Raw genomic sequence first — 26,101 nt, 5'->3', positions numbered from 1 at the left:
CCCATCTCCCAACCCATTGGAGGTTGCTTTGGGGGTGACCGAGAATGCCACCGGTTTATGCCAGTTAATCTGGACTCCAAAAAAATTTCCAGGGCATTCAGAACTTGTGATATTATTTGTTGTTGGTCAGTCAGGTTGATGCGGCATATCCTCTTCATACATGGAGATCCCAACACAGACTCTTGTTCTGCAAGCCCATCCTCACCCAGCCGGCCAATGGCTCCAGCACCAGAGCAAACAATAAGGGGGACAGTGCTCCATTAACCCAGGCTCTGGCCATGGGACCAGTACACAGTAGGAGCACCCAGGGCAAGAACCCCTGGGCCAACCCCCTTTTTCCATAGGATTTCAAAGAGATGGGGCCACTCTACAGTGTGGCATGCATTTTCGGTATCTAGGGGCAATATGATTGCAAGCTCTTGTATTATATGGTATCTAGTTAAGCAGCAACGTAGTCATCTTAGGTTATGGCATGTAAACTTTAGGGGCATGAAGTCAAATTAATCAGGGTCTATTCGTTTAAATAGGGCTTGTAGGAGGCGGTTTGCAAGGACTTGCTCCTAGAACTTGGCTTTGGTGTTCGGCAACTTAATGAGTCCATATAAGGGGACAGTGCTCTGCCGGCATGCCCCGATTATGTATGAGAGCCAGAGTCGTCAATCTGAGATACCCTGTGAGACACCCTTTGCCCCAGGTTTTATATAACATGGCTCAAAGCTGTCCAGCTAGCTTCCATACCCACACTATTGAAGTATTTTGGAGGGAACCTGTTTGGGGCAGGGGTCTTCCCTCTCTTGAGTTGCAGATCACCTCCCCAAGCTCTTTCTCCCCAAGTTCATGATCCTGCTTCTCCCCCAAAAACATTCTTGACACTGCAAAGAAACTGAGAACCATTCTCATAATTCCTCAGTGCACTTGCATAATAATCCGGCAGTCACAAGACAAATAAGAATTTATATTCACCCCAAACCAGTCATATTGTGGCACGATCACAGGAGGATGTGCTTAGGGGAAGCAATAGGGGTGGCCTGAGGGGAGCCATTGAATAAAAATAAAGCCAGTGGGGTGAGAATGGACAAATGGCGGCTACTGCAGACCATGAGAGAGAGAGAGCAGTACTGTGCATGGGTGGTTAATTTGGTTGAGGGGTGAGACAAATGATGGAGAGAACATGGAGTTTTAGGCAGGTATTTGGTGCAGTGGAAGCACACTAAAGTGAGAATTGAAAATCACATGCACGGTCTTGGAGCACTTAAAGAAATGGAAAAAGGTATTTTTATAAAAGTGAGCAGTGGTAGGATATAAGCAAGCAAATAAAAAGGATGGTAAAGAACTGGGCTCTGAAGGGGGGTGACAAACGCAAGAAGAGAATGGCAAGCCAATTAATAGGAAGCAAGCAAATGAGAGTGATAGTAAACCCAAACTCTGGTAAGCAGTGGGCCCACTTTACTTTTTTGGTTTTGTCCGCAAGATGCTGTCGCCTACAGTCAGCTAGAAGCTGCCTGGTAGAAAAGACCTAATAAGAATTGACTGAGCAGTGATCAAGATATCCGCCTTCCAGTCAAGGATGGCAATTATGCTCATATTCTACACCACAAAAACCAAAATAAACCATGATAAAGAGTGCATACTTCCTGGAAGAAGCTTTGCTACAGCCTGAAAAGAAAATGGGGTTGTAGGAAACTGGGGTCACCAGTTCCCCGGGGGTAGCTTGGCGCGAGCAAGTAGGCACCCGAAAGCTTAGGAGTAAAGTGACCATACAGCACACACATCCACTGAGGCATGAAACGCACACAATGACTGACACCACACTAGTAAGTTTGAGTAAAAATCGAATAGCTTTTATCTAGATCAAGGTTCAGGGTGATAAATAATCAAAGCATCAATATCTCATGAAGCATTTCATCAAGGGAGTGACGGGAGCAGTTCAATAATCAATGTAGCATATTGCAATACCCATTTCATTAAGGGAATAGCATTTCATTACTTAGCAATAAACATTTCATCGTGTCAGGAATCAGCAGGTCATTAAACAAGAGCAAAACATTTCATGAGGCTGGAGTAAAACATTTCAGTAATCTGAAGTAAACCCTTCAGTAATCACTTTGTGCAGAAATAAACACTTCCTCATGCCAGAGTAAACATCTCCTAATCAAGAAGAACATTTCATTGGGAATAACCATTTTAGCAGGAAATCATAACCATTCCATTACTCAGCACTATGTATTTCATTAGGCATGAATAAGCCATGTATCAGGCTGAAAATGAGCATTTCATTAATCCCAACATTAGCCAGGCATAAGGCTACAGTGACTGGCATTCAACTGTACCCCAGGCAGGAGTTAACTTTTTTCAATTAAGGCCCCCACAGGGTCTTCAGGGGCCCTGGCCCAGGTCCAGTACTTAGAGGGGCCAACGGGGCCCAGCCACAGTCTTCCCCAGGGGAGGGGCGAACTCGAGGCCTCCTCCGGCCTTCCGCCCTCCTCCCCGGGGGTCTACCTTTTTCTCTTCGGGCCTCTTCAGCCCCTTGCGGAGGTGTGCAGGCTGGTTAGCTCGTCGGGATTGACAGGAGGGGCTCGCACTGGATCCGGAGCCCTCTGGCAGTGGTGTTACGGTTTCCGGGCCTTCCGGGACATCTGCGGCCCGGGAGCCAATCAGGAGGCTGGCAGGGAGATTCCCGGCCACAACGGCCAATCGCGGAGCGGCTCCAGGGGGGGGCGTGTCAACTGCAGCCAATGGCTGCACGGCTATGGGCGGGGGCACGGCCAATGACGCGGCCGGGCGCCCTCGTCACGGGGGGTGAGTGTCCCGGCCTCCAAGGCCTAGCGCGGCCTGACTGGAATTCGCAGCGGCCTGACTGGAATTCGCGGCGGCCTGACTGGAATTCGTGGCGGCCTACCCAAGGCTCCGGGGGCCGCCGCGGGGACTCTACACGTGTGGGCCGGAGTGCGGCCCTCAGCAACAAGGCGGCGGCCCTCTCCTGGTGCCGGGGGCCGCCGAAGGGGGCAGATGTCCGCAGTGTCGGCAAGCAGGCAGTCCGGGGCGCAGCTGTGATGTGGTCAGGACAGCCAGTTAAGGGGCAGCACTTCAGGGACGCTCATGGCGCTTGGTCTTCGCATCGCCTCGTTGGTCAGAGGAGCGCTTGTGGGCACAACAAGGGGGCTCTGGAGCCACAACAGGTCGCCGATTACAGCACTTCTCAGGGCACAGCAGGTGAGCACTTGGGGGGCACGTTAGGCAGTTCATGCAGTGTAAACAGGGCAGGCCACACAACAGTGGCAGGACAGCAAGGGGAATAGGCAGGACAGCGCAGGGGCTCAGGTCAAGATAAAGGGGCGCAGGTCAAGATAAAGGGGCGCAGAAGGGTCACAGCCCAGTACCTGGTTGATCCCAGTAGTCTTGTGGGCAGTCAAGGATTCCTCTTGGCGCTTGTTGGTTCCTGCGCCCTTGATAGGCAGTTTCTTGAAGGGGGGGGTGGGGGGGCGAGTTGGTGGCCAAAGGCAGATGGGTCCTTGTAGGTCACTGCAGGTGGTCCATGGGTTCCCCTCCCGCCGGGCCAGATCAGTGGGCTGGTTCAGTGTTCCTCACTCAGCTTGAAAGGCAGCACCTCTGCTCTGTCACTCCCAGTGGTATAGGTCCCTGACTAGGCCCTACCGCCTAAGTCTCCTGCGTAGGTTCCCCCAGGTCAGTAATGCCCCAACTGACTAAAAAGTTTCCCTCCTTTCTTTATATATGCCCAGGTCAGGTGACCACACTCTAAGGCGGGAAAAGCAGACCCCTCCCCTATTCTGGAAGGTTGCAAGAGCTTCCCTACTCTAGCTATGGACAGGCAAGGCAGGCTGGTGTTGCAACAATGTTTAAGGGTTCCAGCCAGCTCCTGGCAACTAGGGTGCTACTAAGAAGACCACTCCGCAGTAGCAGGGGCCTGTGGCAGCCATGTTGGAAGTAGAGAGCACCTGCACCGTAGCATTGATTAGCAATGGAAAGGTGCTCGGAGACTTAAGGCCAACGAAAAAGAGGGTGGAAAAAATGAGGCAAGGGTGAAAAAAAACAGGGAAAGACCACCCTAGGGCTGACAGGTCTAACATGCGTCCCCCCCAGCCGAAAGTGGGGAGAGCTACCCAACCTCTAGGGAGTTCTCGTCACTAAGGAGGAAAAACCAGGAGAGACCGTCCGCATTGGCGTGGTCAACTCCGGGCCGATATTCCACCTGAAAGTCCATCCCCTGTAGGGAAATGGCCCACCTTAGTAACTTGGGGTTTTCGCCTCTCATCTGCATGAGCCAGCGAAGGGGTCTGTGGTCCGTCTGAATCAGGAAGTGAGAGCCAAAAAGGTATGGCCTCAACTTCTTCAGGGCCCAGACCACGGGGAAGTCTTCTCGCTCGATGGTACTCCACCGTTGTTCCCGAGGGAGGAGTCTTCTAGAGATAAAGGCCACAGGTTGGTCTTGGCCGTCGTTGTTCAGTTGCGAAAGCACAGTGCCTATGCCGTGCTCTGAGGCGTCTGTCTGCACGATGAATTCTTTCGTGAAGTCAGGTGTTGCAAGCACCGGAGCGGTGCACATCGCATGCTTCAGTGTCTCGAATGCCTCTTGGCAAGCAGCCGTCCAGATCACTTTCCGTGGCTGCTTCTTGGACGTCAACTCAGTCAAGGGGGCTACGATGGTACCATACCCCTTGACAAACTGGCAGTAATATCCAGTGTGGCCGAGGAAATCTCGGAACTCAGTTTGGGTTTTGGGGGGCTCCCAGGCCAAGATGGTTTCAATTTTTGCCTGGAGGGGTTGCACCTTACCCCCGCCCACCAGGTGCCCCAGGTAGACGACAGATCCCTGTCCAATCTGGCACTTACTAGCCTTGATGGTGAGGCCAGCACGTTGCAGAGCCTGCAGCACCTCCTGGAGATGCTGCATATGGTCCTCCCAGGTGCTACTGAAGACAGCTATGTCGTCCAGGTACGCCGCTGAGAAGGACTCCAGGCCAGACAGCACCTGGTTCACCAACCGCTGGAAAGTGTGGCCGGAGCATTCTTGAGCCCGAAGGGCATCACTCTAAATTGAAAGTGGCCCTCGGGGGTGGAGGACGCTGTTTTCTCCTTTGCTCCGTCAGCCATGGCAATCTGCCAGCCCTGATGTTAAGTCGATGGTACTGAGGTACTGGGCTGCTCCCAGCCGGTCAATCAGCTCATCTGCCTTTGGGATCGGGTGAGCGTCTGTTTTGGTGACAGAGTTCAATCCCCGATAATCCACACAGAACCGAAGTTCTGGTGTGGTGCCCAGTGGGGCCGCTTTCGGCACCAACACGACCGGACTAGCCCAAGGGCTACTGGAAGGTTCAATCACCCCCAGCTCCAGCATTTTGGCCACCTCACCCTGCATGCTGTTTTTGACTTTATCGGACCGCCGGTAAGACTTGGTTTTTACAGGCGGACTGTCCCCTGCGTCCACATCATGGGTACACAGATGTGTGATTCCAGACGTGAGGGAGAACAAAGAGGCTTACTGCTCCAACACCTGGCGGCAGTCCCTCTGTTGCTCTGGGGTCAAGGACAGGGAGAGGACCACTCCCTCCACTGATCCATCTTTTTTCTGGGCCGCCAGAAGGTCAGGAAGAGGCTCACTCTCTTCCTCCTCGCTCCCATCCGTCACCATGAGGAGAGCAAGCTCAGATCGCTCATGGTGAGGCTTCAGGTGGTTGACGTGGAGCACCCAATGGGGCTGACCGGGGTCTTCAAATCAACAACATAGGTAGTCTGGCCTTGTCGCTCCACAATTTCGTACGGACCAGTCCACCGGTCCTGGAGGGCACTAAGCTCCCCAGGCTCCATGACCCACACCTTCTGTCCGGCGTCCAACTCCACCGTCCGAGCGTTGCGGTCATATCACTCCTTTATGACGGCTTGGCCAGCCTCCAGGTTGTCTGAGGCTTCCTTCCACAGCTTGTCCATCTGGCTGCGGATTGCCAGCATGTAGCTGACGACATCTCGGGGAAGCTTCTTCGAAGTCTTCTCCAACCTCTCCTAACGGGGTGGCCAAAGAGCAGCTCAAAGGGGCTGAACCTGACTCCCTTCTGTGGTACCTCGCGTTATGAAAACAGCAGGCAAGGGAGGAGGACGTCCCACTTCCGCTTCAAGTCTTCTGGCAGGCTCCGGATCATCCCCTTCAGAGTCTTATTAAAGCGCTCTACGAGCCCGTTAGTCTGGGAGTGGTAAGGAGTGGAGAACCGATAGGTCACTCCGCACTCCTTCCACATGGCCTGCATGTAGGCCGGCATGAAGTTCGTGACCCCACGACCTTGGGGAATCCCACTCGGATAAAAATCCCCATCGGGACCTGCGCCACCACAGGTGCAGTGATGGTCCTCAGAGGAATAGCCTCCGGGTACCGAGTGGCGTGGCCCACTAACACCAAAAAGAACCGGTATCCCGAAGAGGTCGGAGAGTCCAATGACCCAACAATGTCAATTCCGACCCTTTCAAAAGGGGTCCCGACCACCAGGAGCAGTTCCAAAGGGACCTTCACCTTAGTCCCAGTCTTGCCACTCGCCTGGCAAGTCTTGCTGGTCTTGCAATAGGTGTCAGAGGCAACTCTCATCCTGGGCCAATAAAAATGCGGGACCAACCGCGTAAAGGTTTTGTCCTGTCCCAGCTGTCCAGCTAAGGGTATTTCATGCGCCAATTCCAATAGGAAGGCCTGGTAGCATTGGGGAACCACTAAGGCCCTCGAGGATCCATGCACCGGAACATTAGGCTCACTGTAAAGGAGGCCATCCTCCCAGTACACATAACTGCCGGACTCTAGGTTGGTCGCTTGGGCTTCGGCCTGCCGCCGCATGCCTTCAAGCTTGGGGCACTCTCTCTGCGCCCGACAGAATTCCTCCCACGTAGGCCCTCCTACCACATGCCACTCGGCAAGGGTCGGCAAGTCCCCCACGGGAACAACATCCACTTCCACGGACTCCGGGGGCACCTCCACGGGCTCCCCATCCATCACACGGGTTGTGCCCTCCACAACATTCTCTCCTTCACGACCAGCATTGGGTTGGGCCCTTGTTTCAGGCTCCAACCTGGGTTGAGTTCTTTGCCGGGCAGCCATGGACCTCGTCACCACGCAAGCCATCCTGGCAGCCCCAGCATCTCGGTGTGGGCCTTAAACCCCACTTCCTTCCAGGCGGTATGTTCCAGGTAGTTTTCTAGCAGACAGTTCACAGGCAAGGCAGGGCTTACAGCAACTCTCAACGGGCCTTTAACTCCTCCCCACTCAAAGGGAACCTGAGCCACGGGATAGTAACTCAGACTGCCGTCAGCCAACACGGCCGGATGGAATACGTCAGGGATCACTTGCTCAGGGGACACCAGCCGCCTCACTGCGGTGGGCATGCTGGCACCTGTGTCCCTCAGAGCCTCCACCCCCTCCCCTTTTACCTTCACCCTCTGCTGGTACTTAGCAGTGTTCGATGGTAAGGGCGTCACTGGGACCATCTCTCTATCCTCGAGTGGAACCAGGGTTAGGCCTGTCCACTCCCCTTACCTATCTAGGGGCAGCTCCATCCAAAGCACTACACTAGCCACCCCGGGACTCTTGCCTTCTGTGGGGGCTGGGGGTCTCTTGCCACACTGGGGATCCTCCTTGTAGTGTCCAACCTCCCTGCATTCGTAGCAATGGACAGTTCTTGGCTGCTGACTCTTGTCAGGGTAAGTGGGCTTTGGGGAACTCAACTGAGGTGGGGTACCTACTCCTCTCCCAAACTGTCTAGTTTGTGGGCCTCGTGAGAACTTCTCCTTTTTATCTCCCCTTTCTTTCTGGGGAAAACCCTGTCCGCTTTTCGGACCATCTCCCCCGGGGCCCTTGTGAGACACCCGGGTGCTAACCCACGTATCCGCCTCCTCCGCAAGCTCACTGGGATCGCTCAGCTTGCGGTCCACCAGATGTTGGCGCAGCTCCGGAAAACATTTATCCAAGAGGTGCTCTTTCAAAAATAAGTTGTACAGACCCTCATAATCATGCACCTCGCTGCCACGCACCCAACCATCCAGAGCCTTACGAGCATAATCAAAAAAGTCTACCCAGTTCTGTGTGGACTGCTTATGGCTGCCACAGAACTTCTGGCGATACCTTTCTGGGTTGAGGCCAAACTTTTTAAGTAGCGCCTCCTTCATGGGGTGATATCTGACTTGGTCCGCCTTATCTAGGTACAGGAGGGTTTCCCTGATATTGGGAGGTATGTATCGATACAGGCCACCTCCCCAGTAGCTCTCAGGCACCCCATGGGCTGTCAAGGCCACCTCATATGCCTCCAACCACCTGGCAATGTCATCCCCCAGAGTGTAACTCGCTATCACCTCTTTGGATAACAAAAACTTAGGCTCATGTGGAGCCTCTGGCACGCTGCCACCATTAGGACTTCTTGGCGCACCTGACTGCAATGCTTGCAACTCCAACTCCTTAAGCTGAAGCTCATGCGCCAGTTTCTTCTCCTCCATTGGGAACCTTTTATCTTCCCTTTCCCTCTCATGCTCCAGCTTGGCAAGTTCCCATCTCAATTGCCTCTCCTCCCTCCTGTCCTCATATTCCTCTGACGACGCACTCTTTCTAGATACACTACTGCCTGCCCCGGAACGTCTCCCTGGTAGCAAGTTTTCAGTAACATCAATACGCAGTAGGTCTAGCTCTTCCTTTGTGGCCGCCTCCCCTGGTGTGCCCTGCCCCTACTGTCCCCCCTCCCCTCTCCCCTCTGGGAGGGCCCTTATCAATGCCCTCAAGGCTGTACGGAGCTCCTCCTTCGCGGCTCTCCGCCCAACGGGCACCCCAATCCCCTGACAGAATTCCCTCAGCTGCACCATGGTATACTCTTCCAGGTTGGCCAGCTGGAACTCCATTTTGATAGGTGGGGACCCAGACACATCAAAGGGAAAAATACTAGGACATAGGCAACAGTATCAGGTCACTCAGTTTAGACAGTGGGGGGTCAATTGATTAGGCTCGCATACACAATAGGTGTCTAGTCTAATTGCAGCGCACTCTGCCCCACTGGAGAGTGCTGTATAGCCACAGGTCCTTATCCCACCGCTCGCCAACAATGTAGGAAACTGGGGTCACCATTTCCCCGGGGGGTAGCTTGGCGCGATCAGGTAGGCACCCGAAAGCTTAGGTGTAAAGTGACCATGTTATGTTATGTTATGTTATTTTTTATTTATAAAGCGCAACGGATGCCGCAGCCAAGAGGCGTCCCGGCGCTTAGGAGAAGGTAAAAAACACAACACGGAAGCTAGTGACCAGAAAAGACTAAACAGTGGAAAATAAAAAGGTCTTCAAGGCTTTTCTGAACGGGAGCAGATCAGGAATGGAGCGAAGAGAGGCAGGCAGGGAATTCCAGAGAGCTGCTGCCATCACAGCAAAAGAGCGTCCGCCCATCCTTGCTCTTTTAAAACGTGGCACTACCGCAAGGTTAGTCCCTGAGGATCGAAGAGCTCTGGATGGCTCATAATGACAGATTAATTGAGACAAAATAGGGGGAGAAGCCAACTTCAAGATTTTAAAAGTTAGACAAAGGGTTTTAAATTTGATTCTTTGCCCCACAGGCAGCCAGTGAAGGTCCTGAATAGTACGACGCACAGAAACAAACTTCGGAAGACCAACCAACATCCTGGCGGCCGCATTTTGCACCCGCTGGAGGCGAACTAGTTCTGCTTGATTAACGCCTAAGAACAAAGAGCTGGCGTAATCTAATCTAGCCAAGACTATGGCCTGGACAATGATCTGTCTCGTGTCAGCATCAAAAAACTTAAAAATGGGTCGCAAACACCTCAGGGCACCAAAACAAGTTCCGGCAACCCGTTTAGTGTGGGCGGTGAATGAAAGTTTATCATCCAACCACACCCCGAGGTTCCTAACTTCAGCCACTGGGGTGGGAGCAGGGCCTAATTCAGATGGCCACCACTGATCGCCCCAAAGCTCACTTTCCCTACCAAAAATAATAACCTCGGTTTTAGAGGCATTCAGTTGGAGGCAGTTGTTCGCCAACCAGCCCGCCACAGCTTTTAACGCGGTCTGGAAAGAGGCAGCATCCATGTTGGTCTCTCCATTAAGTGCCACCGCCAGCTGCGTGTCATCGGCGTATGACACCATGGAGAGACCAAAACTATGGGCGACCTGAGCCAACGGTTGGACATACAAATTAAATACATACAGCACACACATCCACTGAGGCAGGAAACACACACAATGACTGACACCACACCAGTAAGTTTGAGTAAAAATCAAATAGCTTTTATCTAGATCAAGGTTCAGGGTGATCAATAATCAAGGCATCAATATCTCATCAAGTATTTTATCAAGGGAGTGACGAGAGCAGTTCAATAATCAATGTAGCATATTGCAATAACCATTTCATTAAGGGAATAGCAATTCATTACTTAGCAATAAACATTTCATCGTGTCAGGAATCAGCTGGTTATTAAACAAGAGCAAGACATTTCATGAGGCTGGAGTAAAACATTTCAGTAATCTGAAGTAAACCCTTCAGTAATCACTTTGCGCAGAAATAAACGCTTCCTCATGCCAGAGTAAACATCTCCTTAATCAAGAAGAACATTTCATTGGGAATAACCATTTTAGCAGGAAATCATAACCATTCCATTACTCATCACTAAGTATTTTATTAGGCACGAATAAGCCATGCATCAGGCTGAAAATGAGCATTTCCTTAATCCCAACATTAGCCAGGCATAAGGCTACAGTGACTGGTATTCAACTGTACCCCAGGCAGGGGTTAACTTTTGTCAATTGAGGCCCCCACAAGGTCTTCAGGGGCCCTGTCCCAGGTCCAGTGCTTAGAGGGGCCAAATAGGGCCAACGGGGCCCAGTCACAGTCTTCCCCAGGGGAGGGGCGAACTTGAGGCCTCCTCCGGCCTTCCGCCCTCCTCCACAGGGGTTTACCTTTTCTCTTCGGGCCTCTTCAGCCCCTTGCGGAGGTGTGCAGGCTGGTGAGCTCGCCAGGATTGACAAGAGGGGCTCGCGCTGGTTCCGGAGCCCTCTGGCCGTGGTGTTACGGTTCCCGAGTTTTCCGGGACGTCTGCAGCCCGGGAGCCAATCTGGAGGCTGGCAGGGAGGTTCCCGGCCACAACGGCCAATCGCGGAGCGTCTCCAAGGGGGCGTGTCAACTGCAGCCAATGGCTGCGCGGCTATGGGCGGGGGTGCGGCAAATGACCCGGCCGGGCGCCCTCGTCACGTGGGGTGAGTGTCCCGACCGGCAAGGCCTAGCGCGGCCTGACTGGAATTCGCGGCGGCCTGACTGGAATTCGCGGCGGCCTGACTGGAATTCGCGGCAGCCTACGGGGGCCGCCGCGGGGACTCTACACGTTTGGGCCGGACGCGGCCCTCAGCAACACGGCTGGTACCGGGGGCCGCCGAGGGGGCAGATGTCCGCAGTGTCGGCACAGCAGGCAGTCCGGGGCGCAGCGGTGATGTGGTGAGGACTGCGCAGTTAAGGGGCAGCGCTTCAGGGACGCTCACAACGCTTGGTCTTCGCAGCGCCTCGTTGGTCAGAGGACGCTTGGGGGCACTACAAGGGGGCTCTGGAGCCACAACAGGTCGCTGATTACAGTGCTGCTCAGGGCACCGCAGGTGAGCGCTTGAGGGGCACGTTAGGCAGTTCATGCAGTGAAACAAGGCAGGCCACACGACAGTGGCAGGACAGCAAGGGGAATAGGCAGGACAGCGCAGGGGCCCAGGTCAAGATAAAGGGGTGCAGAAGGGTCACAGCCAAGTACCTGGTTGATCCCAGTAGTCCTGCTGGCAGTCAAGGGTTCCTCTTTGCGCCTGTTGGTTCCTGCGCCCTTGATAGGCAGTTTCTTGAAAGGGGGTGGGGGGGGAGTTGAGTTGGTGGCCAAAGGCAGATGGGTCCTTGTAGGTCACTGCAGGTGGTCCCTGGGTTCCCCTCCCACCGGGCCAGATCAGTGGGCTAGTTCAGTGTTCCTCACTCAGCTTGGAAGGCTGCACCTCAGTCCTGTCACTCCCAGTGGTATAGGCCCCTGACTAGGCCCTACCGCCTAAGTCTCCTGCGTTGGTTCCCCCAGATCAGTGATGCCCCAACTGAATAAAAAGTTTCCCTCCTTTCTTTATATATGCCCAGGTCAGGTGACCACACTCTAAGGCGGGAAAAGCAGACCCCTCCCCTATTCTGGAGGGTTCCAGGAGCTTCCCTACTCTAGCTATGGGCAGGCAAGGCAGGCTGGTGTTGCAACGATGTTTAAGGGTACCAGCCAGCTCCTGGCAACTAGGGTGCTACTAAGAAGACCACTCCGCAGTAGCAGGGGCCTGTGGCAGCCATGTTGGAAGTAGAGAGCTCCTCCACCTTCGCATTGATTAGCAATGGGAAGGCTCTCGGAGAAACGAAAAAGTGAGGCAAGGGCGAAAAAAAACAGGGAAAGACCGAAAGACCTCCCTAGGGCTGACAGGTCTAACAGGGGTAAAAACAGAGTTGTGGTTAGTTATGTTCAGAACTTTTCGACTGTGACAATCTGTGATATACAGCGAGTCATGAGGAATGTAAGTACCCCAACAAGTGACCACACTACAGCTCTAGCCTAAAGGGTGCCAAAGCCTAAATTGTTTGGGATTGTTTGTAAAAGTCACCAAATCTTTTTTTTTTTTCCTCTCTGTGACCTCTTGTGTCACTCCACCGTTTCTTTCTCCACTTATTCTTCAAATCACAACACTATTTGTTTTAAATATGTGTTTTTTTATTAATTCATGAGTAGTCCTAGGGCTAAAGCCTGTCGAAATCATGTTTAACCTGCACTTGGACTCTTGCAACCCTGTTCTTCGAGCACTACATAAAGATGCCTCAATAAACTTACAACAGGTAGAAACCCTAAAAGTTTGCACCTCTCATGACATTCAACCAACACAACATTTCTGTCAAACCCATTCAGGTTTAGATGCGAGTTCCAACTTAAAACTCTACCCAACCAACAGGAGCGGCTCCTCGCTAAGGCGGAGGAGCGTCACCCCACTGCTCTGTGAGCAATTGAAAAACGAAAAATAAAATGATAATAGCTCAACTTTATTATCAGTTTCCTTTTCCGTTCCTGGCTCGGCTGGTTACAGGTAGGTGGGGTGAGACATCACAGAAACAGAGGGAGGAGTGGTTGCACTCTTTTAACTGCGCATGGCAGTATGGCCAGCCGGCTCGGCCAGCCAAACAGTCATGCGTAGTTTGCATGTTCTCCACCGGCTGTAATACACAGCCTGGATGGAGAACATGCCCAGCCTCTCAGTCCCTGCCTGAGCGCCAAAACTCGGTCCTCAGACCAATCACAACGCTGCTGTAATGCAGCGTAGTGATTGGCTAGGGGAATTCCAGGAGGTTCCTGCTTCTTTCCTGCTCCTGAAATCCACCGAAGAGGATAGAGAGGAAGCGCTGGCGTGCGTGTAAGTGGTTTTTCTCATTTTTTTTTCTTGACTCTCACACCAGGCCAACTCTCCCTTCTGCAGAATGTAAAACCTTTCCATTGAGAAGCAGAACTCTCCACTCCTTAATCTTTTCGCACTGAGACAGAGCAAGACACTGATCTGTGGCCTCCCTAATAACACAATGGCCCGCTAGCCCCGAAAGGCATCCAAAGTGCATAAGATGTCAGCTTAAAAGTCTAAAGTAGTTCAGCCATACCTCCCCATCCTGATGAACCTGCGCCAGCTCTACTTCCCAACCCACATCGTCTTCAAGACGAGCTGTATCATCTACAAGACGACAGGAAGAGACCCCCCGGCATACCTGGCTGAGAAATCACCCATCCCGAGTGGACGGCGCCACATTTGAAGACAAGACATTGCCAGGTTGAAGATAATAAAAAAGAGAAAGCCAGAGGACAGGCGGGGGAAAGCTGTCATTAGTCCAGCAGGTACAGTGGCACCAGGGCCAGAAGCGTGAGGGGTCTAGTGCACAAAATTACAGTTGGTGCGGGTCTCGTTTACCTTGTCCCTTAAGAGCTTGTGGTACCCTTGTCTCTCCACTTCCTTCTCCATCTTTGCTCCCAGTATCTGGAACACCATCCACACCAACTGCAGAATTGCCCCACCGTCGCAACTCAGAAAGCGGCCGAACGTCCAACTCTCTAGAGACCGCAACATCTCTCTCTCTCTAGGAGATCTCACCCGTGAACATCAGGCTCCACTGGAAGCAATCCTGGTTTGTGCCTCTGGATTTGTGCTTGTGTTCTGCACTCCCTTGCCAGGCCTACGCTCTGCAAATTCCTGTAAATACATTCATGCATACATGCATAGATACCTAAATATGTATGAGGCTCAGAAACAGACTTTCCACAGTTAAAGGACACTAAAAGGAATAGGCACGAACAAGAGACATAGAGGGAATGTATGACAAATGTAATAAATGAGACTGTCACAAACTAGGAGTATAAAACGACTTTCCTCAGTACAGAGCGGCAAGTTCTTTTTTTTTTTTTGTATTTATTGCTGGGGGGATTCCATGAGGAATTCCATTCCATTCAAATAATCTTTATTTCGGTCATAGTCCTTAAAAGATACAAACATACCATCAATAAAATCAACATTGTGACTATGTACATCATCATTGAAATAAAATACTCAATTAAATATCATAAAAACTAAGAACATAGTTAAAAAAGAGAATAAGAAAGTTAAAAAGATACAAAAAGTACAGGTAATAAGCGAACGGGACGCGTGCATCATACTTCAGGAGGGACTAGGTAGAAAAGTGTCAACGAGAAGTATTTTTGATGGATGTCAAGCGCATGCGGCACATACTTCAGGAGGGACTAAGCAGAGAAGTATCTACGGGAAGTATTTTTGATAAATGACCAGCGCCTGCACCACATAGCATGCAGAAAACGAGAAACTGAAAATACAACAGGCGTGGAGGTGTCATATTTTAATATTCAAAAGGTCTGATGATAGTGTTTGAACCCCAAGTTTCTACACAGTTGGAGGCAACGCTGCCTAAGAGGCTTATAGCATGGGCAAAAGAAAAAAACATGGGGCTCAGTCTCCTCCTGGACACCACACGCTGGGCATTCTAGTAGCTTAGAATGGGACCATTTATGGGAAAGAACCCTAAGAGGTAGTGTGCTGTGTCTGAATTGTACATAAAGTTTCCTCGCTCCACTAGGTAAGATGTCGTCCAAGAATGGCTCTAATTTGTACTCCTCTTTAATACTAAGAAACTCTGAGGTTAAAAGACCCAACATAGAGTTACTGAGGATATCCACCATCTGTTGATTACGATAAGATTTCACCAGGTCAGCGCGTGACAACTCAACACAGGCAACTTCAGGGTTGCTCCAGAGATCTGGATTACCTAGCCTCTTGCTCTCACTTTTTATATAAGCAAACCACTGGAGTTTTTCAGTCCCAGGAAGGCCAATGAGTTCTTTAACTTCAGATCTAAAATGCTTCAGCTCTGGTGTTACCCACAGTCTTCGCCAGTATATTCGAGGGCACAGGCCAATTTCTTCATCTATTGGTCGAATTCCTAAATCCATTCTCAAAGGGATAAGGGGAGTAATAACAGGGAGAGCCAATAAAGGTCTCAAAAAACAATTTTCTACCTTGAGAATAAATTCAGTCGAGCAGTGTCCCCAGAGTTCCGCCCCATATATTGTAGGTCCCCTTGCTTGTGCTTTGTAGATTTCTACAATGGAGGCAACTGGTTTAGAGGTGGATTCCCTGTGCAATTTTAGAACACCTCCCGTCGTCTGTACCAACCTAAGTTTGGCCTTGGCAATCTGGGGACCCCACTCCATATTATCTGTGAAGGTGACACCCAAATATTCAAATACAGTTACCCTTTCCAGAGTGATGCCATTTAAAGAAGGGTTGGGACTGGTGGTCTGTGGTGGATTACAAATGATATACTTCGTCTTTTATGTGTAGATCTCAAACCCCCTTTTCTTACAAAAACTAGCAAAGCTGTCTAGGGCACGCTGTATTCCCATCAGGGATTTTGACAATAGAAGAGTGTCGTCAGCAAACATTAATGCCACTACCTGTTCATTTCTAATTTTTGGGGCATCAATGTCTTTAACCCCCATAAGGTGGGCAATCAAGGCATTGACAAAGACAAAAAAGGGTGGAAGCCAGCACACACCCCTGTCTCACTCCTCTATTGACCAAAAACCTAGGTGTCAAAACACCCCTTTTGCCACTCCTAACTTGGGCACATTTTTTTGAATGAAGTCTCCTGATGATGTCAAGGAGGTTGGTAGGGATCCCCATATCGGCCAATACCGCCCACAGGATGTCCCGAGGTACCAGATCAAAGGCCGTCTTAAGGTCAACAAAAATTAAGTAGAGGGTGCCACCCTCCACTTTCACCGTTTTACAGTATAAAAATTGCAGTCTGAGAAGTTGGTATACTGTGGATGTTTTTTCCCTAAATCCGGCTTGATATGGGCTCAATATTTCATATTCCTCCATCCAGGTCTAAAGCCGATCGAGGATATTCCACGCAAAAATTTTTTGGCTAACGTCGATCAAGCTGATCGGACAATAATTTGCAGGGAATAATGGAGAGCCTTTTTTAAACACTGGTACACTCTCTGTCCCCAGCCAGGTTTCAGGTATAGGGGAACCTTGGAGTATAGCATTACACAACAGGCAGAAGTATGGAATCCATACTGCTGGTTGATCCCTAAAAAGATCCCCGGGGATTTTACGAAGACCAGGCGCTTTGCCTGCCTGGAGGCTCATAATCACACCTTCCACCTCCAACAATGTTATCGTAGTACCTACATCAGTTTTAATTCTGGGCAGTGTGGAAGCATTTTTGAGGTTGTATGGAAAGTCGATACGTTCTTTCTGAGAGATTGTCTGCAATACGGAAGTAACCACTTCAGTCGAATATAGCGCCCGAAAATGTTCCATCCACTTCTCGGGCGCAATATTCGGGTCATCTGCCACTTGGCCATTCCCACTGCCATTTCTCACTATTGCCCAGAAGTTCCGCATATTCCTATTTCCAAAGCACTTTTTATATTGTCCCATTTACTATTTTCCCAGCGCTGTTTAGCCTCTGTAATAAATAAACAAAAGGATTCTATCAATGTGCACAGGAAAATTATTTTTATTTTGGTTTTATGATATGTGTCTACAATAGTGGGGACGACTCCCTTTGCTGGTGGCAAAGGCAAGCACTATGTGTTTTTAAAATAACCCTCACACACTAAGAGTCCCTTAGTGTCATACTTTGACCAAGTAGAATGCATAAAAGCTCTACTATAAACCCTTTTTTAACGTTCCCAGCCAGAGAAACCAATAAATCATTTTTTTCTACTAGCCAGGGAATTTTTATTCAACACTCACTTATTTAGGTCCCTACACTTTTTTCTAATCACCTTCACTGCCTTCACATCACACACAGCCTATCGTCAGAAAACCAAGTGCTCCCGCGTAGCTCGTAGGTCGCAGCACGCCCCGCCCCGTAGAGGGACGGGAAGACCCCTATGATGAAGCATGACACTAAGGGACATTGGGTAAGAAGATCTAATAGCAATGTTTGGGCCCAAGATGGATAAGGTTGAGCTAACAAGGAAGCATGTTTATTGACCGAGGGTATTTCTAGACTGGGTGTATTTGGTATGCCTTTCGCATTCCCACCCTCTGTCTTATTTCCCTTGGGACCCCCACTGTTCCCTTGCTTTCTTTTCCTAGCTTTCCTAGTCACAGCAGCAGTACCCTCTCTATTGTTTTTTGTACTAAGTGCGGAAGTTTGCACATAGTCATGTGAAGGGGCGCTTTCATATACAGTAAGTTCAGGGGAATTTCCAACATTTACTAGAGAAGGGAGAAAAGTCAGGGGTGATAGATAATCGTCTTTCTGTAAGTTCGATTTCCCAGGTGACTGCCCCAATCGCCTTATGAAGCATTACATGGATAGCTGTGGGCAAAGTAGGTGAAGGGCTATTTGGCTGTAAACGGGGCCGTTTTGCCGCACACGCACGTTTCCCCTGAATGCGAGCGGGACATTTGCTTTAGCCATCATAAACAATCATAGTCCCGGGGGTCCAAGCCAAGAGGAATGGCCCATCCCGGTCAGTGACGGGCAAGGACGGGCCCGCCCTTTGCCCGTGCGCTGCCCGCGCGCGTCCCGCGCTGCGGGAAGTGGCAGGAGTTGAAATAAGCAAGAGGAGCCTGCCGATAATGCCAACAGAGAGCGCCTAAGCAGGGAGTGCTGGGATATGTAGTCCCGATGCTGTCTCACGCCGTTCCCCTCACGGCAGACCCGATGGTCAGGAGCCTTCGCCCTTTCAGCAGGACTTAGAATGGGCAGCCGTTCCCCTCACGGCAGGCGGTGCAATGTAGGTGTGCGTCCCGCACTGCGTGAGGCGGAAGGAGTTGAAATAAGCAAGAGGCGCCTGCTGATGATGCCAACAGAGAGCTCCTAATTAGGGAGTGCTGGGATATGTAATCCTGATGCTGTGTCTCGCGCCGTTCCCCTCACGGCAGACCCGATGGTCAGGAGCTTTCGCCCTTTCAGCAGGACTTAGAATGGGCAGCCGTTCCCCTCATGGCAGGCTGTGCAATGCAGGTGCGCATCCTTTTACCCTTTAAATAGTTAATTTTAAAGCAATCTGGATCTCTTCCCATCAATCACTTTTATTCATCTCTCCTTTCAATAATTGTGTCTATATATGTTTCTCTGAATGTGTCTTTAACTTTCATACTCCCACTCTGTCCCCCTCCATCTTTCTGCTCTAATTACTTCAGCCTCTTTCTTCCTCCTCTCTTCCTTTGTGCCCTCCCTTCTCTTTCTCAGCATCATTATACAGATACATTATCTCTCCTGCTTTGTAGGTCAGCTGAGGCCCCGCAGCGCTTTCCAATAGAGCAGCCAGCGCGTTTATCCATATGTATGTGGCTAAAGAGAACAAAAGTACATTACACATATTGATCCATGGCCTCCAGCAATGCTACCGATGGGTTAACACGTCTTATGATGCCTCTCATTTCTCTCGTGAAATTGTAGAATAAAGAAGCCAAGAATACTGCGGGTCGAAGCAGCGTAGTGCATAGATTAATATCTTGAGTATATAATGCAGTCTTTGTATTTCATGTCACGTCGCTGGCAGGATGCTAATACTGTTTGTACACAACTCTGTGCCTATTCTTGTTTTATTCAGAGCCAGAGGGTAAAACTGCAAATCATTGACCGGCGCCTGGAGTTTGGCATTGAGTATACAACTCCTTCTGTGGCTTAAATTGCAGCCTGCACTCCTTTGTCTGCTTCTTAGTGTACAGGCAACTATGCAGCCTCCAAATCCTGGGGTACAGACAACTGAGCTTCCGTTTCAGCATAGGGTACAACCAACTGAGCTATAATTCTGTTGTAAGATACAGGCAACTGATCCACTTTTCATCTAGGGATGCAGTCTAAAGCTCTTTCAGTGTAGGGTGCAGCCAATTGAATTATACGGTGATGGATTAAACCCAGATCTTTTGACTGGGTGTGAGTGTTTGATTGGTTCAGATGCTCCGTCCATTACCACCCCTTTTGTACCGCCAATTGAATTATAGCACAAGCCTAGCATACATCGGCTGAGCTACCCCTTCAGCATCAGATAAAGCCAACTGAGCTACTCTTTAATCCTATAATACAATCTACCTAGCTACCCTTTCAGTGTAGGGTACAACCAACCGAGTTCTCCTTGTAGCATATGATACAGCAAACTGAGCTACTCTTTCACCCAAGACTACAGTCTACCTACTAACCTTTCAGTGTAGGGTACAGTCAACAGAGCTTTCACTTTACCATCAGATAACGCCAACTGAGCTACTCTTTAATCCTATAATACAATCTACATAGCTATCCTTTCAGTGTAGGATGCATCCAACAGAGTTCCCCTTGTAACATATGATACAACCAACTGAGCTACTCTGTCATCCTAGGATACAGTCTACCTATGTTATGTTAGTTGTTATGTTAGTTGCTCTTTTATAGCGCTCGACTCACTCTGGGGCATCTCAGCGCTGCCTAGAGAAACTTCTCTAGTAGCGGGGGCCTAAACTGTAGAATTTTAATACAAGAAAGCCTTTAGATGTTTCCTAAAGGATCCGTCGGTCGAAGTATCCCGCAAGGCCATTGGCAAGCTGTTCCAGTACTTAGGAGGTAGATACGAAAAAAGCTTTGCCTCCCGTGCGGTTCAAACGAATGTGCGGAATCTAACAGTTTTTGAGAGCCTGATCTCAGATTTCGGCCTGGAATGTGTTTTCTCAGTTTCTTTTGTAAATAGTGAGGGCCTCGACCATTTAGAGCATTGTACGACAGGCAGCAAATTTTTAAAAAGGATCTTTTTTTTACCGACAGCCAATGCAGTTCCTTTAGCTGATGTTCAGAGGGAGAGCCTGCAGGCATGTTTGGGATCATTCTGGCAGCAGTGTTTTGAATGACCTATAATTTATTTAGTAAGATCACACCCACTTCTGCCAGCAAGGCGTTTCCATAGTCTAAGCGGCTGATCACCATTGCTTGGACCAGGGTTCTGCGGTGAGCAGTCGGCATGTAAGGGAGGATTTTACAAAGTAATCGTAAGCTGTAGTAGAAGGAACTCGTTGAGGCTGCTACATGATCCTTCATTGTTAGCGATTGATCCAATTTTACTCCAAGATTTTTGACACTATGCTTGGGCACGGGGCGATGCCCAGCTGTGAGGGCCACCAGTCATTTGACCAGGTCGATGATACTTTTCCCAGTAGCATGACTTCAGTTTTTCCTAGGTTCAGCTGGAGACAGTTGTCAGTCATCCAGTTGGAAATTGCCAATATACCCTTGGAGAAACGAGATTTGTCAGCTTTTGGATCAGGCCCGATGGTAAACAGCAGCTGGGTGTCATCAGCGTAGGATATTGTTTCGAAGCTCAGATGTTCTATTACTTTTGCCAGTGGAGCCATATAAATATTAAAAAGGGTTGGAATCAGACAGGAGCCCTGGGGTACACCCTTGTCCAGCTGCATTTTTCCTGATTGAAATGAGTCCAAGATGACTGTTTGGGTTCTGTCAGACATGAAGTTCTGCAGCCATTTCAGGGCTACTCCATGAATGCCAAATAAGGTTAACCTCTCCGCGAGCCTTGTGTGGGAGATGGTATCAAAGGCCGCGGAGAGGTCCAGAAGGATCAATATAGCTGATCCGCCTGCATCTATTGTTAGCCTGAGGGAACCTGTCACGGCTAATGTGGCTGTCTCTGTACTGAAACCCGGGCGAAAAGCCGATTGTGAGGGGTCCAGGATTGAGTTGGTTTCCAGATAACTGCTCAATTGCTTGTTGATGATACTTTCTAGTACTTTGGCCAGTAATGGAAGCAGGGAATTTGGACGGAGCCTAGCTACCCTTTCCGTGTATGGTACGGCCAAGAGAGCGCCCCTTGTAGCATATGATACAGCCAACTGAGCTACTCTTTCTTGTAAATGTAAATGTATGTGTCTTGTAAAGCGCACTGCTGCCCTGAGGCGTCGTGACGCTGTAGACCGCTGGGGAACCCATCCTGGCTATCCCTGTGAGATGGTCCCTACTGGGTATCTCCAAGGTGAAACCAGGCATCCCCGGCGAATGTGGGGGGCCGTTGTAGAGATGAGGCAAGCTAATGCCCAGAGTTGCCGAGTGTGATCCCTGGTTAGAGTAGGCACCAAGGTGAGAATTATCGAGTCCGCTGACCCTGGTCCACGACCTTGCCGCGTCGGGAATTGAACCCTGGTCCCGGGCCGTTCTCTGCTTCCGGGTCTGCCGCCTCTAACCAGTGAGCCACACCACTCCTTCCAAGACTTCAGTCTATCTACTAGCCTTTCAGTGTGGGGGACAGCCAACAGAGCTAGCCCTTTAGCATATGATCCAGCCAACAGAGTTACTCTGTCATCCTAGTATACTTTATACTGAGCTACCCTTTCAGTGTAGGTACAGCCAACCGAGGTACTCTTCCATCCTATAGTACAGTCTACCTAGCTACCCTATCAGTGTAGGGTACAGCCAATATAGCTCCATCTTCAAGCTAGGATTCAATCAGCTGACCTATCATTTTGGTGTAGGATACAACTAGCTAACATACTCTTTCAGTCTTGTCTATATTGAGCACATATTGCACTGGGGCTTAAGAAACAACCACCAGCACTGCCCCTGCAGCTTAGGATACAGCCAACAGAGCAGGGACTGTAGCGTACAGTACCACCGGCAGAGCTATCACTGCATCTTATGATGCAGCCAAGTGAGGTGCAGTCAGCATAGTGAGCAATACTAGCTCCACCTATGATCGACAACCAAAAGAAGACTTTGTTTTTTCATAAAAGATTAGGGATCCAGCCACTTTATGGTAGAAAAATGCACATTGTATGCATTTATGAATCTGCAAGACTTTCAAACTGCAAAACTGTTGTTGCAGAAAAGTAACCAGTTTTTTGTGCAGCGTAGGATACAGCCAACTGGTCAAGCTCTTCTGCGCCAATCAAGCGAGACCCACTAAAAATTAGAAAGCTACCAGGGAAGGTTTCCACTGCAGCCTTGGACACAGCCAACTGAGCTGTTGCTGCAGACAGGGACAGCGCTAGGCATGGGCAGAGTGGGCAGCTGCCCTGGGCCTCACACTGCCTACCAGGATGGAGCTCCGCACAATGGCAACACCCCACCAGTCCTTGCGTCCCCCTGCTGATCAAAGTTAAGGAAATGCGTCTCTTTACAATTGGGCTCGTGGGGATCCCCCTCCTAGGGCCTCTAAGGGATGGTGTGAGAAGGCCTACGGGAGTGGGACACCTCTCCGGCTGCCATTCAGAGACTCCGCAGGACGCCCATTGTCAGCACTTTAGCCCACACAGGTTAACTCTCAGCCCCCAAGCAATTCTCACACCTTCAGTCTGAAATGGGCTGTCTAAGAGGTGCTTGAGGGTGGCTGAGAGAAGGAACTGCGGCCCAGGTGGAGTCTGCACAAAGCAGCTTCCCTGATAGAAGGTGTCCCTTATGTAAATTTCAGCTGCCTCGTGCATTCCCTTTTGCCCAGGGCCCCGAAAATCCTAGAACCGGCCCTGGCTGCAGATATGAAAATATTTTAGGATGGTGCCTAGAATGTTAACTGTGCAGCTTATTCTGTTGTTGTATAGTCAACTTTGCTAACTAAGCACTTTAAGCAGGTTTATTTTTCTGGATTTTTTTCTCCAAATGGTGTTAATAGCCCTTTTTAACTTTTGATATGTTTTTCAGGAAACCAGAGGGCGGAGTAAAGGGGGAGAAGATGCCAATGACGAGTACCAGGAGGACCAGGAGCAGGACATGGTAGGATATAAGATTGTGTGTAGATTTCGGGGTTTTGGTATAGCGGCAGCTACAAGCCAGCATCCTGAGCTAGCAGCAAAGACAGGCTCAACACAGAAGTCACTGAAGCATCTCACAGGTGATCAGGCCCTGTCAAGTCCACTGTCGGACAAATGTTACTCGTTGTGATTTTTTAGGGCAATGCCTAATTTTGCACCAACAGTCTATTATAGTTTTGCATGATGTCCCCACTGAGACATCTAGTAGTTAGGGCGGAATTGGTCATTTATTTCTCTCAAATGCTTCATTTGTGACTGTCAACTATGAGCGTTTCTGTAATGGACTCCAGTGTATTAATTCCATAACTCTTTCCAGTCCACATTCAACAAATAATCACTTGGGAGTCTTGTATTTCTTAATACGAATCCAAATTTTATTCAATCTGTGCTTTCCATCGGAAGCAATCCACACAGCCCAACCAACGCGTTTCGTCCCTACGGACATCATCAGGGCTCAAGATCCACATTAAATCCGAAGATTCAGATTATGCTTCAACTATGTTTGCCAATGTGCAGCACATTTCATGTTAGTGTCTGCTTTACTTCTCTCTTTGAACTCATGCTGTATGTCCTTAAAACGAGTCCCTCAATACCTCCTGACTGTTGCTCATCTGTTATCCATCTAGTCAATGCTTATTAATAAGATGGATAACGAATGAGCGGCAGTCAGGAGATCTTGAGGGACTCGTTCTAAGGACGTACAGCACGAGTTCAAAGAGAGAAGGAGATCAGACACTAACATGAAATGTGCTGCACCTTGGCAAACATAGTTGAAGAATGATCTGAATCTTCGGATTTAAAGTGGATATTGAGCCCTGATGATGTCCGTAGGGACGAAACGCGTTGGTTGAGCTGCGTGGATTGCTTCTAATGGAAAGCATTGATTGAATAAAATTTGGATTCGTATTAAGAAAACACAAGACTCTCAAGTGATTATTTGCTGAATGTGGACTGGAAAGAGTTGTGGAATGAATGCTAGTCTTTGAATTGTGTAGAAAAAAAGCATTGATGGACTTTTACACGCTCCTTTTCTCCTAAAGTTGAATTTTATATTTAAGATCCTATCCTGGATCCCCCGTGCACATGGAAACCCCACTGATCAAATGACCCCTAGTGCAAAATTGGCACAAACAGAAACCGAAGACCCACTGACCTCAAGTTCCACTGGAACAAGATGGCCTCCTAACACTAGAATGGCACACTCATGGTCTGAGACCTAAGAACCTCATTGTCCCACAATAAACAACCAGGATGAATCACTTATAAAAGCACTTGGTCACAAACTGGAACCGATCACACTTTAATACACAGACCCACCTATCTATCTGTAATGTAACTAATATACTTTAGTGGTCCTCAAAAGCTTTGTGGCCCATGGTCCTCCCGGAATAAGGAAAACTATATTACTCTTCGAACAATGAACATGCTCTTGGAATAATACTTAACTGTGACCCGAGGCCCCCACGCACACCAATGTGTATAGTTTGCCACTCATACATTCGCCTCTGTGACTAAGAAAAGAAATGTGGTATAATCTCTGGTGTACTTGTAAAGCGATTTGACACCCCTTGTGGGGTAATAGTCCACACTGTATAAAAATAATCAAATAAACACATACCCTCATCCCAGATGCGCCAATTGTTGCATCTGATAAAATCTAAACCGAGATATCACCTCGATATGGGAGTTTCATGGGCAATTCATATTGAGGGCGTGTTTGGCGTAACATGAAATATTTACTTTTATTGGAATCTGTGTATGAAGGGGTAGGTAACTCAGGTGTAAATATGAGGGGGTGGTATAAGAGAACAACTAGAAGAATCAGCAATACAGATTTACAGTATTGATTTATTTATATTTTGCAGTTTTATAAAGCACAAACTGGAAAAGAAGGTATTGGGGCGCTTTACACGTGTACCAGTTACATTACACAAGGACCCATTCAATCTTTTTAGTTTTTTTTTGGTACGGGAGATTAAGTGATTTGCCCAAAATCACAGGATGTTGAGCCGAGGCTAAGACTCGAACCTGGTTCCCCGGTTCCAAAATGGGTAGCTCTGGCTATTAGGCCACATCTCCCTGGTATTAGCTCAGTGCCCAGTGTGCATAAAAAAACAAAGTTCTCTTTATTCCATCCTGAATAGCCAACAATGACCACCCTGCACATTATGCGGATGGTAACAAGGTATTTAGTTGGTTGGACTATAGAATCTCATTATTACATGTACTGAGCATGAAAGTGCAGGCTCGCGGAGTTGGAGGGGAAATCAAACAGAGATTTACGTTTGGAGTTTGCAGGTGAGTGATTAAAGGAAAGGAAGATGTGCACCATAGGAAGTGGTGCAGAAAGCGGCTCAGGACAGATCTTTGGGGGTACCAAGGAGGAGTGCGGTGGGCAATGACTGGGTCAAAGAGAAGGCGGCTGAAAGGGAGAGAGAGAGAGAGAGAGAGAGAGAGAGAGAGAGAGAGAGAGAGAGAGAAAGAAAGAGAAAAAAAAGGAAGAAACCATCCTAAGGCAATGCTGAGTGAGGGGCGGGGATCAGTCGATGAGATGTGTTTAAAGCGGCAAACGGTGCGAGAAGCATGTTGTGTCGCTCGTGGCTATGAAGTTAGAGATCCTGTGCGAAGAGCAATCTTGGGGGGTGCTGCGTCCTACCAGAAAGAGGGGCTAAGTAAGCTACAGAGAAAAATAGCATCTGGCTGCGCTTCCGAAGAGTAACCTTTTGAGATTTTTTTGTCTTATTAAAAATGTTTCAGAGGGCTAAAGTTAAA

General features: G+C 49.3%; 1 protein-coding gene across 1 annotated transcript in view; it reads left to right on the top strand.

Annotated features, from left to right (window-relative positions):
- LOC147710760 (uncharacterized) overlaps window positions 1-26,101 on the top strand; it is a 474,425-nt gene that overhangs the window by 415,685 nt on the left and 32,639 nt on the right. Inside the window, exon 13 of the mRNA XM_086921479.1 lies at window positions 23,220-23,291. Within this exon, the coding sequence (XP_086777605.1) occupies window positions 23,220-23,291 (72 nt within the window). The remainder of the gene's footprint in view (window positions 1-23,219; window positions 23,292-26,101) is intronic.

This window comes from Lissotriton vulgaris, chromosome 5 (genome assembly GCF_964263255.1).
Source record: "Lissotriton vulgaris chromosome 5, aLisVul1.2, whole genome shotgun sequence".
Classification (NCBI taxonomy): domain Eukaryota; kingdom Metazoa; phylum Chordata; class Amphibia; order Caudata; family Salamandridae; genus Lissotriton; species Lissotriton vulgaris.
This window is presented reverse-complemented; position numbering and strand designations above follow the sequence as displayed.